The sequence below is a fragment of the Ursus americanus genome, chromosome 21 (genome assembly GCF_024610735.1).
Source record: "Ursus americanus isolate L20-20 chromosome 21, mUrsAme1.1.p, whole genome shotgun sequence".
Lineage (NCBI taxonomy): Eukaryota > Metazoa > Chordata > Mammalia > Carnivora > Ursidae > Ursus > Ursus americanus.
Window position 1 is genome coordinate 56,112,612 of NC_142147.1, and position 15,817 is coordinate 56,128,428.

The 15,817-nt window shown below is 55.1% G+C and overlaps 3 protein-coding genes across 9 annotated transcripts in view; 1 reads left to right on the forward strand and 2 right to left on the reverse strand.

Moving 5' to 3' along the window:
* Positions 1 to 15,817, forward strand: part of ZNF628 (zinc finger protein 628) — a 57,949-nt gene that overhangs the window by 28,241 nt on the left and 13,891 nt on the right. For 4 of the 6 annotated variants that reach the window (XR_015728147.1, XM_087871046.1, XM_087871048.1 and 1 more), the window contains exon 4: positions 15,547 to 15,685. The gene's annotated coding sequence lies outside the window, so the exon portion shown is untranslated. Of the gene's footprint in view, positions 1 to 3,529; positions 3,936 to 7,344; positions 7,396 to 15,546; positions 15,686 to 15,817 lie in introns of those variants that run through there. The other 2 variants (XM_087871049.1, XR_006778077.2) reach the window with 2 other exon arrangements.
* Positions 42 to 7,155, reverse strand: ISOC2 (isochorismatase domain containing 2). 2 transcript variants are annotated; one of them, XM_045789286.2, is made up of 6 exons: positions 7,038 to 7,154; positions 3,068 to 3,205; positions 2,473 to 2,682; positions 2,147 to 2,217; positions 1,889 to 2,006; positions 217 to 438 (listed from the first exon to the last, which is right to left on the reverse strand). In XM_045789286.2, exons 2-6 carry the CDS (start codon positions 3,200 to 3,202, stop codon positions 358 to 360), a joined length of 615 nt encoding a protein of 204 aa, XP_045645242.2. In that variant the 5' UTR covers positions 3,203 to 3,205; positions 7,038 to 7,154; the 3' UTR covers positions 217 to 357. The 2 variants fall into 2 exon arrangements, with proteins under 2 accessions (XP_045645241.1, XP_045645242.2); XM_045789285.2 differs by lacking the exon at positions 1,889 to 2,006 and having other exon boundaries at positions 42 to 438; positions 7,038 to 7,155.
* Positions 8,397 to 14,320, reverse strand: C21H19orf85 (chromosome 21 C19orf85 homolog). The gene is made up of 2 exons (XM_045789447.2): positions 14,148 to 14,320; positions 8,397 to 8,938 (listed from the first exon to the last, which is right to left on the reverse strand). Exons 1-2 carry the CDS (start codon positions 14,318 to 14,320, stop codon positions 8,482 to 8,484), a joined length of 630 nt encoding a protein of 209 aa, XP_045645403.2. The 3' UTR covers positions 8,397 to 8,481.

The following is a 15,817-nucleotide window of genomic DNA, read 5'->3' on the forward strand; positions in this document are numbered from 1 at the left end:
ACTCGCCCCCGGGACACCCCCCAAATCCAAGAATGGTTCGGTCCATAGCCACATCAATGTTTATTCTGCAAGTCCGGGTTCCACAGCCTGTGATACTCCCTCCCCCGCCCCTCCCCGCCTCGTGAAGTGGCCCGGGGCCGAGCCCCGCCCCCAGTTCTGCTCAGCCAACCGCCACCCAGTTTCCAGGAGTCTCATTTGCATTTCCGGGCGCTTTGGCCCAATGGCAAGGTAGCACTCCACCTCCCCTCCCGAGGGGGTGGTTCTCCCGGTGGACTGCACCACTCTTGGGAGCCAAGGACGGGGGCGAAATGATTCCACTGAGGTCCCAATGACAGGAGGGTGGTCTTCAGGGTGAGTTCAGCGGAAGAGGGGATTCTGGCCTTGGAAGAGTCCCAGCAGCCCACTGTCTGGGGCAGGCTCCTTAATGATCTTCTGGATCTGTAGGGGGGGAAGAGGAGGGTTCAGAGGAGTCAAGAGTCCCCATCTCTATGACAGATTTGGAGGGGCACTTCTCCATTTTCATCTGCCTTGCCCTCTTGGCAGCAACTGGCCAAGCCAACCACTTGCTCTTCTCAAAACTTTTTCTTGGGCCTCCCTTCCACCATGGCTGCCTGGGTTAGCTCCTGATCACCTGCCATCTTGGTCCACTTTGCTGGCTTGTACCAAGGCCCTGTCCTGGAGCTTCTTGTCTATACCGGCTCCTGCTTAAGTAATCTCACCTCTCCCATCCCTCTTAACCCCCAAATCCAGCCCATGCCTTGCCCCTCAACTCCAGATTCATTGATCCAACTGCCTCTTAGACGTGGGTCACCACCTGACCTCTCACACCGACAGTCTTCCCCCAATCAGTAGACCACAGGATGCACAGATGCTCAAGCCCCTTCTCTGGGGCCACCTTCTCCCAAAGCCCCACACTGCAGCCATCACAGGCCCCACTGTGCTTGCTTCCAGAAAAATCAGCAAAGTCTGCATCCCCACTGCCTCCACTCTGGTCTCCCTCCTTCCTGCCACCCACCCACATCCATGGGCCACCCAGGACCAAACTGCAGATCTGACCATGGCTGGCTCCCTTGTGCAAAACCCTCAAATCTTTGAGAAGATGGGGCTCTGGCTCCTCTCTGCCTCCCTTCCTCCCACACTCACCGAGGGCTCGCCATGCCCTGCTACAGTTTTCTGAATAAGGCAAGTTCAGTTCCACCTCCAGGCCTTTGCCCTAGCTGTTCCTTCTGCCAGGAACACTTTTTGGATGACTGGCTGCTAGTCCTACTTCAGGTCTGTGCTTCAAGGCCACTCCTGGGGAAGGACCTCCCTGCTGCGAGCCCCCATCTTATTTCTTGCACACTCTGAACACCCCCTTCTAGCTTCTGGCCACAACATATAACTGAATACAGAGTGGCTTTTGCTGTTGCCCCAGGACCTGCCACAGCGGTTGGCCCATAGTAGGTGCTTAACAAATGCTCAACAGCACTGAACTAAGAGGAGGGAAAGGGGCAGACCTCGGAGGGCTGGGCACCTCCCGCCACCCTGAGGGCCAGGTGTGGTGGCTGCGGGGGCTGGAGGACAGAGAGGAGGGTCACAGGGCTCCCATCTACAGGGCCTCTGCCAGACTGTTCTTGCCTGTTTGCCTGGCTGCCTCCCTTACCTCTCCCCAGGAGGCCTCCCACACCACCCCATGCAACCCCCTCCTCTGCACCCCAGCCCTCCAAGTCCCCTCCCCTGCCTTCTCTCTCTCCTGTCCTCATGACCATCCGACAGCTTCTCTCATGGAACTTAGAACTTTGCTCGCCTGGAGGCGGCAGCCTGCTGTGTTCCCAGATGTATTCTGTCAACCCATATGTGGTGGGTGCTGGAAAGGGAGGCAAGGGAGGTCGGGGTGCAGAGCCAGTACCTCCTTAAACTGGGGGTGGGCGGCATCACCCACAAGCTGTAGAATCAGCCCTTCACTGGTGGAGAGGAAGGCGCCACTCTGCCGCATCTGGGCCAGCGCCACCAGCCTGTCCACCTGGCTGTGAGGGGGAGGGAGGCCGTTGATGCCTCGGCCTGGACACCCAGACCCCCAAGCTCAGCAGGGATCCCACCCCCTGGTTCTTCCTGGGCACCCCATCCGTACCCCACACGCACCCCACCCCCAGCAGGACCCACTCACCTGCGAGAAGAGCAGGCATCCACCACCACATGGACCTGCAGCCCGCGGTCCAGGAGGTCCAAGGTGGTGTTCTGGGGACACAGGAATGTCAAGGCCAACCCCAGACAGGAACAGGGTCTGGGGTGAGGGATTGGGGAGCTGGGATGGGGATGAGGGAGGCTCCGATCAGGGCAGAGGGCCCCAGGTTACAGCAGGATCCTAGGGCAGGATGGGAGCACCAGGCAGAGAGGGGTCCTGAGTGAGGATGAAGGTCCAGGTCAGGAATGGGGTCCTGCCAGGACAGAGGGTTCTGGGCCAGGGAAGATGTACTTAGTTGGGGGTCTCACCAGGATACAGGCCTGTGTCTCAATGCCACAGAGGAGTACAGAACGCAGCTGCGGCCGGGTGTCCAGCTCCCGTTGCACTGCAGGCACCATGCTGAAGCAGGTTTTGGCCACCGGCCGCAGGCCTTCAGCCCCCAGCTCAGGCACCGTGGGGCCCAGGCCTTCTGGGTACTGCTCTGTCAGCACAGCGGGTACCTCCAGCAGCCTGGCCACCTGTGCCAGGGAAGGGGACAAAGCCTTGAGCCTGAGGGAGGGGCCTGTGGGGTCAGACTCCTGGGTCTGAGGGAGGAGGGGCTGGGGGCCTGGATTCTTGGGTCTGAGGGAGGAGGGGCTGGGGGCCTGGACTCCTGGGTCTGAGGGAAGGGGGGCTGTGGGCTGGACTCCTGGGTCTGAGGGAGGAGGGGCCGGGGAGGCCTGGACTCCTGGGTCAGAGGGAAGAGGGGCTGGGGGCCTGGACTCCTGGGTCTGAGGGAGGAGGGGCCGGGGGGGCCTGGACTCCTGGATCAGAGGGAGGAGGACTGGGGGCCTGGACTCCTGGGTCTGAGGGAGGAGGGGCTGGGGGCTTGGACTGCTGGGTCTGAGGGAGGTGGGGCTGTACCTTGAGCATGCGGGCGGCCACAGACACAATCTGGGGGAAGTATGCAATATGGCGGAACTTCTCCTGCATGTCACACAGGAACAGGATGGATGATTCAGGGAGGACTCGGCCCAGGCTGGGCCTTGCAGCCGCCATGTCCTGGGGACGGGCAGAGGAGCGGAGGCGGCAGGGTCAGGTGGCCAAGGAGCTTCTCTGCACATCCAGGGTCCATGCACTTAGACCCTTGACAGTCCCACACGGTGCTTTGGAAACCATCCTCCCACCTGCAGGCCTTTGTGTCTGCAGTTCTCCTGGGCCTGGAATTTATTTTTTTCTTAATATATCCTACTCAGCCAGGAGATCACTTTCCCGAGAAGCCTTCTGTGACCTTGACCACCCTGGTGCTCCCAGGCTCACTCTCCCAGGGGCCCTGGGAAGTCTTTTCCTTCTGTCAAGGTCACCCTCTCTCCTGCCACATTGTAGGCTCCAATGGTGACCCTCACCGTGCCCTCGGGGGAGAAACTGAGGCGTGAAGTGACCCACCCAAGGACCCACGGCAGCTAACAGGGAGCAGATGTGATTCCTGAGGAAAAAAGAGCCTGGCTGGAGTGGCGGTGCTGAGTTCCTTCAGGTTGGACTCCCCCCACTCAGCCTCTGAGACTCAGTTTACCCATGTGTACAATGCAGAGGCTGCACGTGCCTACGGGTCCTAGAAGAAAGGCGGGGGTACTTGCACAGGGGAGTAGAAAGGAGTAGAAAGGAGTGAAGTGCTGCGATGTGCTACATCATGGATGAACCTCGGAGCCGCTGTGCTTCGTGAGAGAGGCCAGTCACTGAAGACCCCACGCTGTGGCAGCCTATGTATATGAACTGTCCACAGGGATCAAGTCCAGAGGCAAGAAGCAGACTGGTGGCTGCCGGGGGCTGGGGGTGGGGCTGGGGGTGGGGGGAGCAACGAGGACTGACCGCCTAATGCGTGCAGTTTCCGTCTGGGGTGATGAACACATTCTGGAACTACATGGCGGCCACATTTACGCAACGTCATGCATGTTTGTAAGGGCCACTTCATGGTACGCTTAAAAATGCTTGAAATGGAGCACCTGGGTGGCTCAGTGGGTGAAGCATCTGCCTTAGGCTCAGGTCATGATCTCAGGGTCCTGGGATCGAGCCCCGCATTGGACTCCCTGCTCAGTGGGGAGCCTGCTTCTCCCTCTGCCTCTGCCTGCTGTCCCCCTTGCCTGTGCTCTCCCTCTCTCTGTCAAATAGGTAGGTAAAATCTTTTTTAAAAAATGGTTGAAATGGTAAATTTCATTACGTGTACTTTAGCACAATTTAAAAGAGAGAGAGAGAAGGGGTGGGGCTTGTGGTGCCACCTGCCCAACAGCCCTTTTACAGGGAGACCACTGAGACCCCGAGGGGTCCACGACTTGCTGAGGTCCCACAGGACTAGAGGACGGCAAGCCTCCCAGTCAGAGCGGCTCCGTCTGCAGCACCTGGGTCCCTGCCTCTGCGAGTCTCAGCATGTCCCAGCCCATGTCCCCAGGGAGGCTTGAGTCCTTGGGTCCCCAAGTTGCTGCACAACTGGGAGTTCTGGTGTGGCTTCCGTGTGCACCTCTCGTCCGCTATGCGTGCTCACTCGTTTACTTGTTAATTTATCTGGGACACAGGAGACCCTGCAGGGTGAAAGGCTAAAGGGTTCACCCCGGGGGCAGTGTGAAGGCTGGGTGGTGAGTACCCACAGGTGTTTATAGGGATTCTCTCAAATGAACACATCTACCGTAGAAAATGTCTTCTATGGGCAACGTATCTAAAATGTAAAAACTGATGGATGCTTACCACGGGGAGTTTTATGCTATGTGAATTTTATCTAAAAACAAAATGGCATGGGAGCTCCCACAAAACCAAAACCGCACTGAATGAATTAATCACATAAATATAACTGTGCTCAGTGCTCGGATTTCTAGGGAACCTGATCTATCTCGGGAGAGTGCAAAATTCTCCCCGAGGAAGTGGCCAGAGAGAGAGAAAACAATCTGAAAACACAAAGCGGGCTCTGTCAGTCCCCCATCTCAGCCCCCACCCTCCTACTCGGCTGCTTCTCTCTGTCCTCAGGACTAAAATGTAACCCCCTCCCGCAAGGTGCTGGGGACCATTCCAGCCTTGGCCAGTCATGTTGCACTTCAAGGCCTTTTGCTGGTGGTTCCCTCCAGCTGGGGTGCTCTTCTCACTTCCACTCTTTTGAGTCTTCAGAAGACAGGAGGGTCAAGGTCAGATCAGGGATCTAATGGCTGCAAGCCTGTGACACGTGTCTGGAGCAAAAGCATCTCCCCCGCACACTGGTAGGAGTGTGGATTGCAACAACCCCTAGGGAAGCACATGGGCCACATTTCTCAAAATTAGAGTTATATGAACCCTGTGACCCAGAAAACTCACTCCTGAGTGTTTGCCCTGCAGACATACATGTGAGATGGCCCGAGGTTATGCACTACCAGGCCTAGGTTACTCATTATGGGACTCTTCCACGGAGCAAAGGAATACAAATCAATGTAAACATCTACGGTTGGGGTCCTGGACACCGAAGTTATGGTATGTCTATACCATGGGATTCTTTGCAGCCAGGAAGAATGACAAGGGTGCTCTTGAAGTAACAATACGGAAAAGTGTCCAATAGAGATTAACAGTGAAATGAAGAACAGTGCACATAGCAGTGCTCCCATCTGTGCGCCCAACAGGAGAGAACAAACCAGTGTAGCCCTCCTCTCTATGTGGACCACATACTTCAGGACGGGGAGCAGGTCACTGAGGGACCGGGTGTGAAGGAGATTTGATTTTCACTCTGTTCTGTTCCTTTTGAATTTTGGACAATGTGTGATTGGTTGTCTAGTCCATAATAACTACAATACAATAAAATACGTACATAAGGTAACCCAGCAAAACCAATCTGTGGCGATAAAGTTAGGAATGAATGGTTATCCTTGGGTGGTAGTGAAGAAGGGGGCCCAAGGGGGGGCTTCTGGGATGTGGGGGATGTTCTACTTCAGGCTGGATTTGGATGCTGTTTATACACCAGAGTGTTTGCTATGTGGAACGTTATTTGAGCTATGTATTTGTGATTTGTGTGGTTTTCCTGCATATGCGGTATACCTCCATAAAAAGTTTTCAAAATATCAGATAAAATGGGGGCGGCCTCACTGGCCTCTGTGGGGCTGGGCTGATGGTGGGGGCCAGGAAGAAAACCAGGGCTGGGGTCAAGGTGGGCAAGGATGAGGCCTGAACTCCAGGCAAAGAGGACAAAGAGATTTGGGGAACAGGTGCAAATGACTGTGGGGAAAGGGGGAAGGAGGAAGATCTTCAGGTTTCTGGTTCATGGGTGGCAGGTCCCAGGGACTAACTGGGGACCTGAGGAGGGAAATTGGTTTGGGGAAGAAGATGAAAAACTGAGGGCTGGGAGTGCGCGTGTGCGCGCATGTGGGGAGGTCTGGGCTTGGGGGAGCCGTAGGGGAGTGGTGAGAAAGTACAGAACTGAGCTCTGGGTGGAGGGAGTCCAAGGCCCAAGGAGGAGGGGCAGCAGCAGAGGGAGGCAGGTGCTGCTTAGATCCCCACCTGGACTGGGAGGTGGGCAGCCCTGCAGCCGGGATTTCCTGGCTGTGTGACCCTCCGCAAGTTTCACGCTCTGTCTGAGCCTGAAAATGGGGGTGAAACTCACCCACCCCACAAGGATAATGCAAAACTCGACCGGGGATGCAGAGAGTGCGGGCGCGACTCGTGGAGGGCTCGAGTCCCTGGCCAGCCAATTCTGTGGGGCCTGGGCAGGAGTCCTCCCCGTGGCCGTGTCACCTCGGCCCGGACGGCCTGGCAAAGCCTCAGTTTCTCCACCTGCAAGGCGGGAGGATCGGTCCCCCTTCAGCGCTCTGGGGAGGGGCCTTACCCGGAAGGCGCCAGGTTCCAGCCTGGCCCGCCCCTCCGCTGGAGAGGCCGGGGGAACACTCACCTAATGCCGCTCGGGTCCTCCGGCCGGGTTCCAAGGCTGGGTCACCGGTTTGTACGGTAGCGACACGTGTCCCGCCCCCGCGCCCTCCGTGCCCGCTCATCCAGGCCGAGCCGCCCAATCGGCGCTCGCCAAGCTCTGCCCCGCCCTTGCGGCCGGCCAGTCCGCAGGCGAGGCTGTTTCTCCCTCCGTGGAGGGGCGGTGCCGGGCACGCAGTCAATATTGAGAGCGTGATTGGCCCTCCAGTGGGAGGGCGGGAACGTAGCGCCTCCGACCAATGAGGAACCGGGAAGGGCGTGAGTGGCGGGCCCGGGGCGGAGCGGGGCCTTGGGTGCAGAGAACGCGAACTCCAGCTGGGCAGGTGGGTAGCGGCCACCCTCATTGTCCATACGAGACCTCTGAGGCCGAGAAAGAGGGAGGGAGGGGCATACCCAGGGCAGAGGCAGGCCTGGGGTTCGAACGCTGGACCTTGTGGCTAGAGACAGAAACTTAGCAAGAGACCCAAGCACTTTCTAGGCAAAGGGACTTAAGTCCTACCAACCCCGCTCAGCCTCAGTTTCCCCATCCGTACAGCACCTGCCTCCCAGGGTGGTGTTTGTTGTTTGTTTGTTTTGCGTGGTGTCTGTAATATTTAGACTCTGTGATTGGAAATGGGGCTAAGAGTTGGGGAGAGAATTTCCCCATCAGTCTTGGAATAAAATCCAAACTACTCCCAATTGCTGTCTGCCTTTGTCAACCTCTCTGACCTAATCTCTTACGACTTGTCCTGCTCACACTGCTCCAGCCACCTCGGGGCCTTTGCACGTGCTTTTCTTCAGCCTGGAGCCCCAGACCTTTGCTTAGACGGCTCCATGTCATTCAAAGCTGTCCCTGACCACCTTATGTCAAACAGCCACTCAATCAAGTCTCTGTTTTATTTTCTTCATAACACTAATTCCAAACTGAAATTGGAAATTTATCTTGCGTTTAAAAAAATGTATGAATGTACTCATTGTCAATCCCCCCCACTCCTTTAAATGCACACATCTTGTCTGTTTATTCACTGCTGAATCCTCAGCACCTAGATGGGGGCCTGACACATAGTAGGTGCTCAGTACATATTTGAGAATAAATGAAACAAAACCAGACATTAGGCAGAAATGAGCCAAGGTGAGAGGAAGCTGGAGCGGCAGACACTGAGGAGATGGGGCTGGGAAGAAAGAAGGGAGAGGTGGGAGAGGGTGAGCGCGAGGGGGCACCCCTGGGAGAGGCAGAGGTGGGGGACCTGGACCGGGAGAAGACGCGGTCTGAGGTGGAAGGAGTCTGGGCTTGGTTCCTGTTCCCAGGGGTTGCCACGAGGGGAGTCGACAGGACAGGGGGCTTCCGGGGGCAGCTGCTGAGCTGTTATGAGGGTGGCCTCTGATTTGTCTGGCGGGGGGGGGGGGCTGGGTTGGGTTGTGGTTGAGCGTCATGGAGAGCAGGTCCCCCAGCCCTCAGGGATTCCCTGAGAATGGCAGGGACAAGGCATCTCCCACCTGCCCACCCAATCCTCCTCAGGAGCCCAGGGCCCGTCCACTCCCCCCAGGGCATTCAGGGGAGGGGGGAGGGGATTATAGAAATGTGAAGCCTGCCTCAAGTCTGGCTGGCCCCAAGCGCTGTGGGACGACTCAGATGGCACTGAGGGACACTCTGGGGTGAGTGCAATGTCATCAAAGAGGTCGAGGGTGGAGGTGTCCAGGGCTGCGAGGCTCAGGCTAGGGCTGGCATAGGGTGCCTCAGTGGGGGCCACAGCACAGGCCACCCCCAGGAAGGGGGATGGAGGTGGCGGGGGCGGTCTTCGGGGAGGAGATCTCTGGGGAGGTGCCTCCTGGGACAGGATAGACAGGGCCAGGCGCTGGGTGGCAGCTTCGATCTTGGCAAACTGCCTGCAAAGAGACAAGCATTACTGCGTAGCTGTGAAGTGTTCCCCTCCTGTCTGCCATCTCAGGACCAGTTTTTCCCTTCTCCTCCTCTCGATTTTTCTACTCTGTGGTACCTGGGTCCACTTTCTTAAGTCTGACCGTTCAGTTTTTCTAACCCCATTCACAGGGGAGCTCTGAACAGCTGTGGGGGTTGTGTACTGCATTAGGAGCACGTCTGGTTCAGCACAATGCACGTTTTTGACATTTAGATTTATTATGGCCACATCCCAACGTATACAAGTAAAAAAACATCTGAAGGAAAGGGTGCCTCAAAAAGTGTCTTCCACACAAGGCGCACTGCGGGCTAGGGGTGCACATGTGACAGTGGTGCCCTGTGGCTTCTGCTCTCCACGGAGCTCTTGAATGTGCCCACCTCCGCATCTCCACCAATCCTTGATTGAAGTCCCCAGCATTTCCCACCTGGATGGCCACAACAGCCACTGCCCTGGCCTCGCGCTCTAGCATTCCTACCCCTCAAGAACTATATGGATGGATCTCACAAACCGTGATGGGCTCAGTCATGGCCCCCTAAAATTCATATGTTGAAGGTTTAACCCTCAGTACCTTAGAACATGATTGCATTTGGAGACAGGGCCTTGAAAGAGGTAGTTAAGATGACATGGTGAGAGTGGGCTCTAATCCAGTGAGAGGAGATTGGGACCCTTGGAGGGAAGGCCATGTGAAGACACAGACCATCTACAAGCCAAGGAGAGAGGCCTCGCCCTGCCAGCACCCGATCTGGGACTGGGGCCTCCAGAAGTGTGAGAAAGTAAATTTCTGTTGTTTCAGCCACCCGGTGGTCTGTGCTGTTTGGTCGTCGCAGCCGTAGCAAACCAATGCACAAACATAATGTCGAGCAGAAGCAGTGAGACTCACAATTCGTAGCTTCATGACTCCATTTAAAGCTCAAAAAACAGGCTAACCCGATGACAGCAAGAGAAGTCAGGATGGCAGCTTACGGGAAGGAGACAACACGAGGGCCTCCGGCGGCAAGAAGGGCCCCGTTCCTGGATCTCAGTGTTGCTTCCACTAGTGGGTTCCCTTTGGGAAAATTCGTCAAGCTCTACGCTGATACTGTGTGCGTTTCTCGTGGTTGTTAAATTTCCAGAAAAGGTTTTATTGTGTGGTTCTGTTTACATGAAATGTCCAGAATAGGCAGGTCCCTGGAGACAGGAAGCAGACTGGTGGCTGCCAGGTGCTGGGGGAGGGGGACTGGGGAGTGGCTAGCAATGGGTATGGGATCTCCTTTGGGGCGATGAAAATGTTCTGGAACCTGATAGAGGTAACTGGTTGCAAAACATTATGAATATAAGAAACGCCAATGAATTGTACACTTTAAAACACTCAAAATGGTGAATTTTATGTTATGTCTATTTTACCGCAAGAAAATAGGCTCATAAATAAATTAGTGAGAGCTACCACTCCAGAACTGTCTTTGATGCCAAGGAGAACAGTTATGCTCTGAGTCCCCAGGAAAAATGTTCAGAAATGGGAGGTCAGGTTAAATGGCAGAGAATGGGGGTGGGAAGAGAGAGAGGGGGAGTTGACTTGAACAAACTCAGTATAAATGACATTCAGGGCTGAAGAGTCATGACATTTGTGATTTGCTTGAACTATTTTAAGAATATAAATGAAGGAAATAGGCTAAGATGTTATGGGCAGTAAAGTCTAAGTGATGGTACATGAGTGACCTTTAGGCCAGCAGTTCTCAAACTTGAGTGCCCAACAGAACACCCAGAGGGCTTGTGGAAACACAGGTCCTTGGGCCCCTGAGCTTTTGGTTCTGCAGGTCTGGGGTCGCATCCAAGAATCTCATCTCTAGCACATCCCCACACCGTGCTGAGATGCTGATGCTGTGGGTCTGGGGACCACTTTTTGAGAACTGGTGCATCAGACCACTGCCTTGACTTTTCTGCAGGTTGGAAATTTTTCACAAGAAAAAGTCAAAAATCCATATACATGGGTAGGAGGGGGCTCCTGTGGGAGCAGGGCCTGAGGGGACCTGGAGGGAGGAGGAGGACGTGGGTGGGAAGGTGCTGAGGATAGTTTGCCTCTGACCTGGATTTTCTCAGGGGTGCCCATGGGACTATGCTCCAGAGCTCCCTGGGCTGCCCACAAGACAAGTCGTGGGCGGCCTGGGTCTCTGGGGAACGTGTGGCAGAGCCAGGCGTGGGGGTGGGAATGTCTGGGATGCTACAGGAGAGAAGTTGGCCCTGGGGGAGCAGGGAGGCTGAATGAGGGAGGGTCAACAGGGAATCTGGGAGGTGAGAGGCTGGCATTAGCCCAGGGTCCAGACTGGAGATGGGCAGGAAACCCAGATGGGGGCTGGAGATGGGAGAGGGGTCCTGAAGTGGTTGATGAGGGGGCTGAAGAAGAGTGAGAAGGCTAGCTCTGGGACATAGGGCTGGACCCTATTTGAGGAGACGAGTGTTCCTCTTCAATAATGGGTGTGTAGGGTGCTGGTGGTGAACATTCTGGACATGGCCAGGGCTAGGCATCCTGGTGGAAAGTGGCTTGTAGTGTGGAGGCAGGAGTTAGGCTGGACCAAGCTCCTGTTTACTCAGATTTGGTTCCAAGAGCTCGTGGAGCAAGGTTCTGGGCTGGCTGGCAGAAACAGTCTACTTCGAGAAAAGCAGGTCCTTGGGCAAGTCACTTTAGCTCTCTATGCCTCAGTTTCCTCATCTGAGAAATGAGGATTATAATAGCATCTACCTCCTAAGGTTATTATGGGGGATTAATGAATTCATATTCATTGTGAGTGAGTATTAGGAGTTAATACTAAAGTGCTTAGAACAAGCGCCACCATCACCACCATCATCACCATCACCACCATCATCATTATCATCACCATCATCACCATCTTCATCATCACCACCACCACCACCACCACCATCATTACCACCATCATCATCATCACCATCATCATCATCATTATCATCACCATCTTCATCATCACCACCACCACCACCACCATCATCACCATCATCACCACCATCATCATTATCATCACCATCATCATCACGACATCATCACCATCATCATTATCATCACCATCATCATCATCACCACCACCATCACCACCATCATCACCATCATCACCACCATCATAATTATCACCACCATCATCACCATCATCACGACATCATCATCATCATCATCATCACCATCACCACCATCATAACTATCATCACCATCATCATCATTATCATCACCATCATCATCATCACCACCACCATCACCACCATCATCACCATCATCACCACCATCATCATTATCATCACCATCACCATCATCACCATCATCACCATCATCATCATCATCACCACCACCATCACCACCATCATCACCATCATCACCACCATCATAATTATCACCACCATCATCACCATCATCACGACATCATCATCATCATCATCATTATCATCATCACCATCACCACCATCATAACCATCATCATCATTATCATCACCATCATCATCATCACCACCACCATCACCACCATCATCACCATCATCACCACCATCATCATTATCATCACCATCACCATCATCACCATCATCACCATCATCATCATCATCACCACCACCATCACCACCATCATCACCATCATCACCACCATCATAATTATCACCACCATCATAACCATCATCACCATCATCATCATCATCACCACCACCATCACCACCATCATAACCATCATCACCACCATCATCATTATCATCACCATCATCATCACCATCACCACCATCACCACCATCATCACATTATCGCCACTGTCATCATTATCATCACCATCAACATCATTATCATCACCATCATCATCATCATTATCATCATCACATCATTGTCATTGTCAAGTCCCTGACAGGCTGGATCCAGGCAGGACAGCAAAGTGGTACAGAGCATGGGCTGTGGACTCAGAGTGCCTGGGTTGTATCTATTCTTTAGCTGTGTAGTTTGGATAACTCACGAATCTCTCTGAGTCTCTTTGTCTGTAATGTAGGGACAAAGACAACCTACTGTGCAGGTTTGTTGGGAGCATTAAGTGACGAATCATATGTCAAACCATTAGTGTGGTGTGCCTGGCACACAGCTAGTGCTCAAAAAATGGATCCTGTTACAGAGTGAGGGGAGAGCACAGGGCAAGGTGGGGTGGGACTGGATGGGGTGTGAGAGGGACAGGCATGAGCACAGACCTGAAGGAGCTCGGGTCCCCATCTACATTCCCAGAGACAGGGAAGGACATTGCCCCACAAAGGGAACAGTATGTGTAAAGGCCCAGAGGCTGAATGGTATAGTGCTAAATGGGGAGCTCCTGTTTCTTTAGAACCTCATTCCCTCCACCTTTTACTCTGCTCCAGCCACACTGGTTCTCAAGCATTCCAGGGATGTTCCTGCCTCAGGGCCTTTGCACTTGCCTGGAATGCTCTTCCCTCAGACATCACAGTCTTGTTCCCTGGCTTCAGTGAAGTCTTAGCTCAATTGTCACTGTCACTGTAAAGCCTTCCCTGACACCTTACCTAAAATGTCAGTCCTCCCCCAGCATGCCCTCCATAGCACTTATCACTTCATAGCATGCCATATAATTTTTAAAAATTGAGGTAAAATTCACATAACTTAAATGAGCCACTCTAAAGTATGCAACTCAGTGGCATCTACTACACTCACAATGTGCAACTACCACCTCTAATTCGTTCCAGAACTTTTCGTCACCCCAGAAAGCAACGCTGAGCCCAGTGGCAATCACTCGCCATCCCCGCTCGCCTCTAGTGGTGCCTCCCCGGGCACCGCTCCCCTGCTTCCTGGCTCTGCATTCTGGACATTTCACACAAATGGCATCATGTGATATGTGGCCTTCTGTGCCTGTCTTCCTTCCCTCGGCATCACGTTCTCAAGGTCCAGCCACGTATCACTTACTTATCTGGCTGTCCCTGATCAGCCGCCTTCCTGCCGGAACACAAGCTCTATGAAGGCAGGGGGTTCTGTCTGCCTTGCACTGATGGATCTTGGGGGCCTGGTACACAGTTAATGCTCAATTAATGCATCTTGAGTGCCGATTGCATCCTGGGGTCCCCTTCTCTCTGTTCTGTCTGGGCCCAGACTCCCCCACTCTGAGCTGTCTGGCCCTTCCCACCCCCATCTGCCCACCTCCCCTCTCCCATCCCCCCCTCACCTGCAGATCTGGTTGTGCAGGAACCTCCTGTGGTTGGGCCTCCTTTTGGGGGGGCGGGTCCGCCGAGGGTGCAGGGCACGCAGCATGTGGGAGGCTGCCCCGCTCACAAAGGCACACAGTTCCCGAGGGCTGGGCTCAGAGACTGCAGAGGCCGTCGGGGCCCCGGGGTGCATGGCTGGGGTGATGATAGCTTAGCTTCTCCACAATATTCCTGCTGGTCAGAAAGCAGCTCTGAAATCTGAGGAGAGAGGAGCAGCCGGGGCTGGGAGCTCAGGGCTGGGGAGGCAGACGGCACGGGAGAAGACAGGGCCTTTGGGAGGAGCAGGCCAACTCTGGAGGGGAGGCTAGGCTCTGGTTGGAGGAGGCAGGGCCTGGGGAATTAGGACAAGGCCTTCCTCCTTTGCCTCTTCCCTACCTCCTGGAGGCTGGATGCTGAGCTTTGAGGAACCTGTGGGTGGGGGCTGATGTAGGAAGGCAAGGAGGGGCTGTATGTGCGCCCCCCAGGGGCCCAATTAGCACATAGTTGGGCCTGGGATATGGGACAGGGCAGCATGGTGGGGGGCAGAGAAAAGCGCCTGGAGATAGCCAATTAAGGGGACAAAGGCCTCGTTAGGGAGGTGAGGCCAGGGGCTGAGTCAACCGCATCGATTAGCGTTGAGGACCCTTAATTGGAGTTGAGGGAAGGGGGCAGTGGGAGGCTTGGGTGCAGGCTGGGAGGGAGGGGGAGACTGCTCCCTGGGAGGGGTGCTGGGAGCCTCCAGCTGCTGGGCAGACACCTGACATCTGCCCACCCACCTGAAGACATATCCCCCTGTGCCTCAGCTCTGGGCCCAGCATCCTGGGGGAAACAGGCTCAGAAAGGGGGCTTGCCTGTGCCCAAGGCCTCCAGCCATCAGGAAGGGTTGGCTTCTGTGTGAGGGGGTTGAGCCCCAAACCCTGCGTTTCCGCCAGAGCCGGGAGTGAGCAAGGGAGGGGGCAGGGGGAAGCCTGCCGGCTGGCCTGGTTGCTTAGGTGTGTGACACGAGGGATTGTTTCTGGCACAGCCTGGCTCTGGCCGTGGGAGGGGAAGAGAAAACATGGGTGTGGTTTCCCTGAAGGCGTTTTACTGAGGGACTGGGGGGCCCTTGGTATTTGGGGGGAGAGGCAGAGAATGGGCTGGGATGTGGCGGATGGAGAGGCTGGCTCCCAGGGGGGTGGAGGGGGGTCCTCTTGTTTCTGGGAGGACGTTGGCCAGAGTGGGGGACCCTGGTCTGGGCTGGCGTGGGAGAGGCATCTCCGTGTTTGCTCCGGGGGGGGGGGCTGCGTTGAAGGTTTGCACTGGGGGTGGTGTAAGTGTCCTCGGGGTACGCATTACCACAAACATAGTGCTTTAAAACCACGTACATTTATTCTCTTGCAGTTCAGGGGTCAGAAATCCAAGATGGGTCTGCTGAGCTGAAGGCAAGGTGTTCCTTCTGGAGGCTCCAGGGGAGAACCTGACCCCCGTGCCTTTTCCAGCTTCCAGAGCCGCGGTGACGTCTCCAAGCTCAACGCTGCAAGTAAGTGGCCAAGCTGCAATTTGAACTCGTGTCAGCATAGGCCCCGACACCACGCCGTTGCGGGCAGGGTCAGCGTAGGGGTGGCACCCCAAGTACAGTAGCAGAGGCCGGGCCCAGGGCTCAGGACAGGGG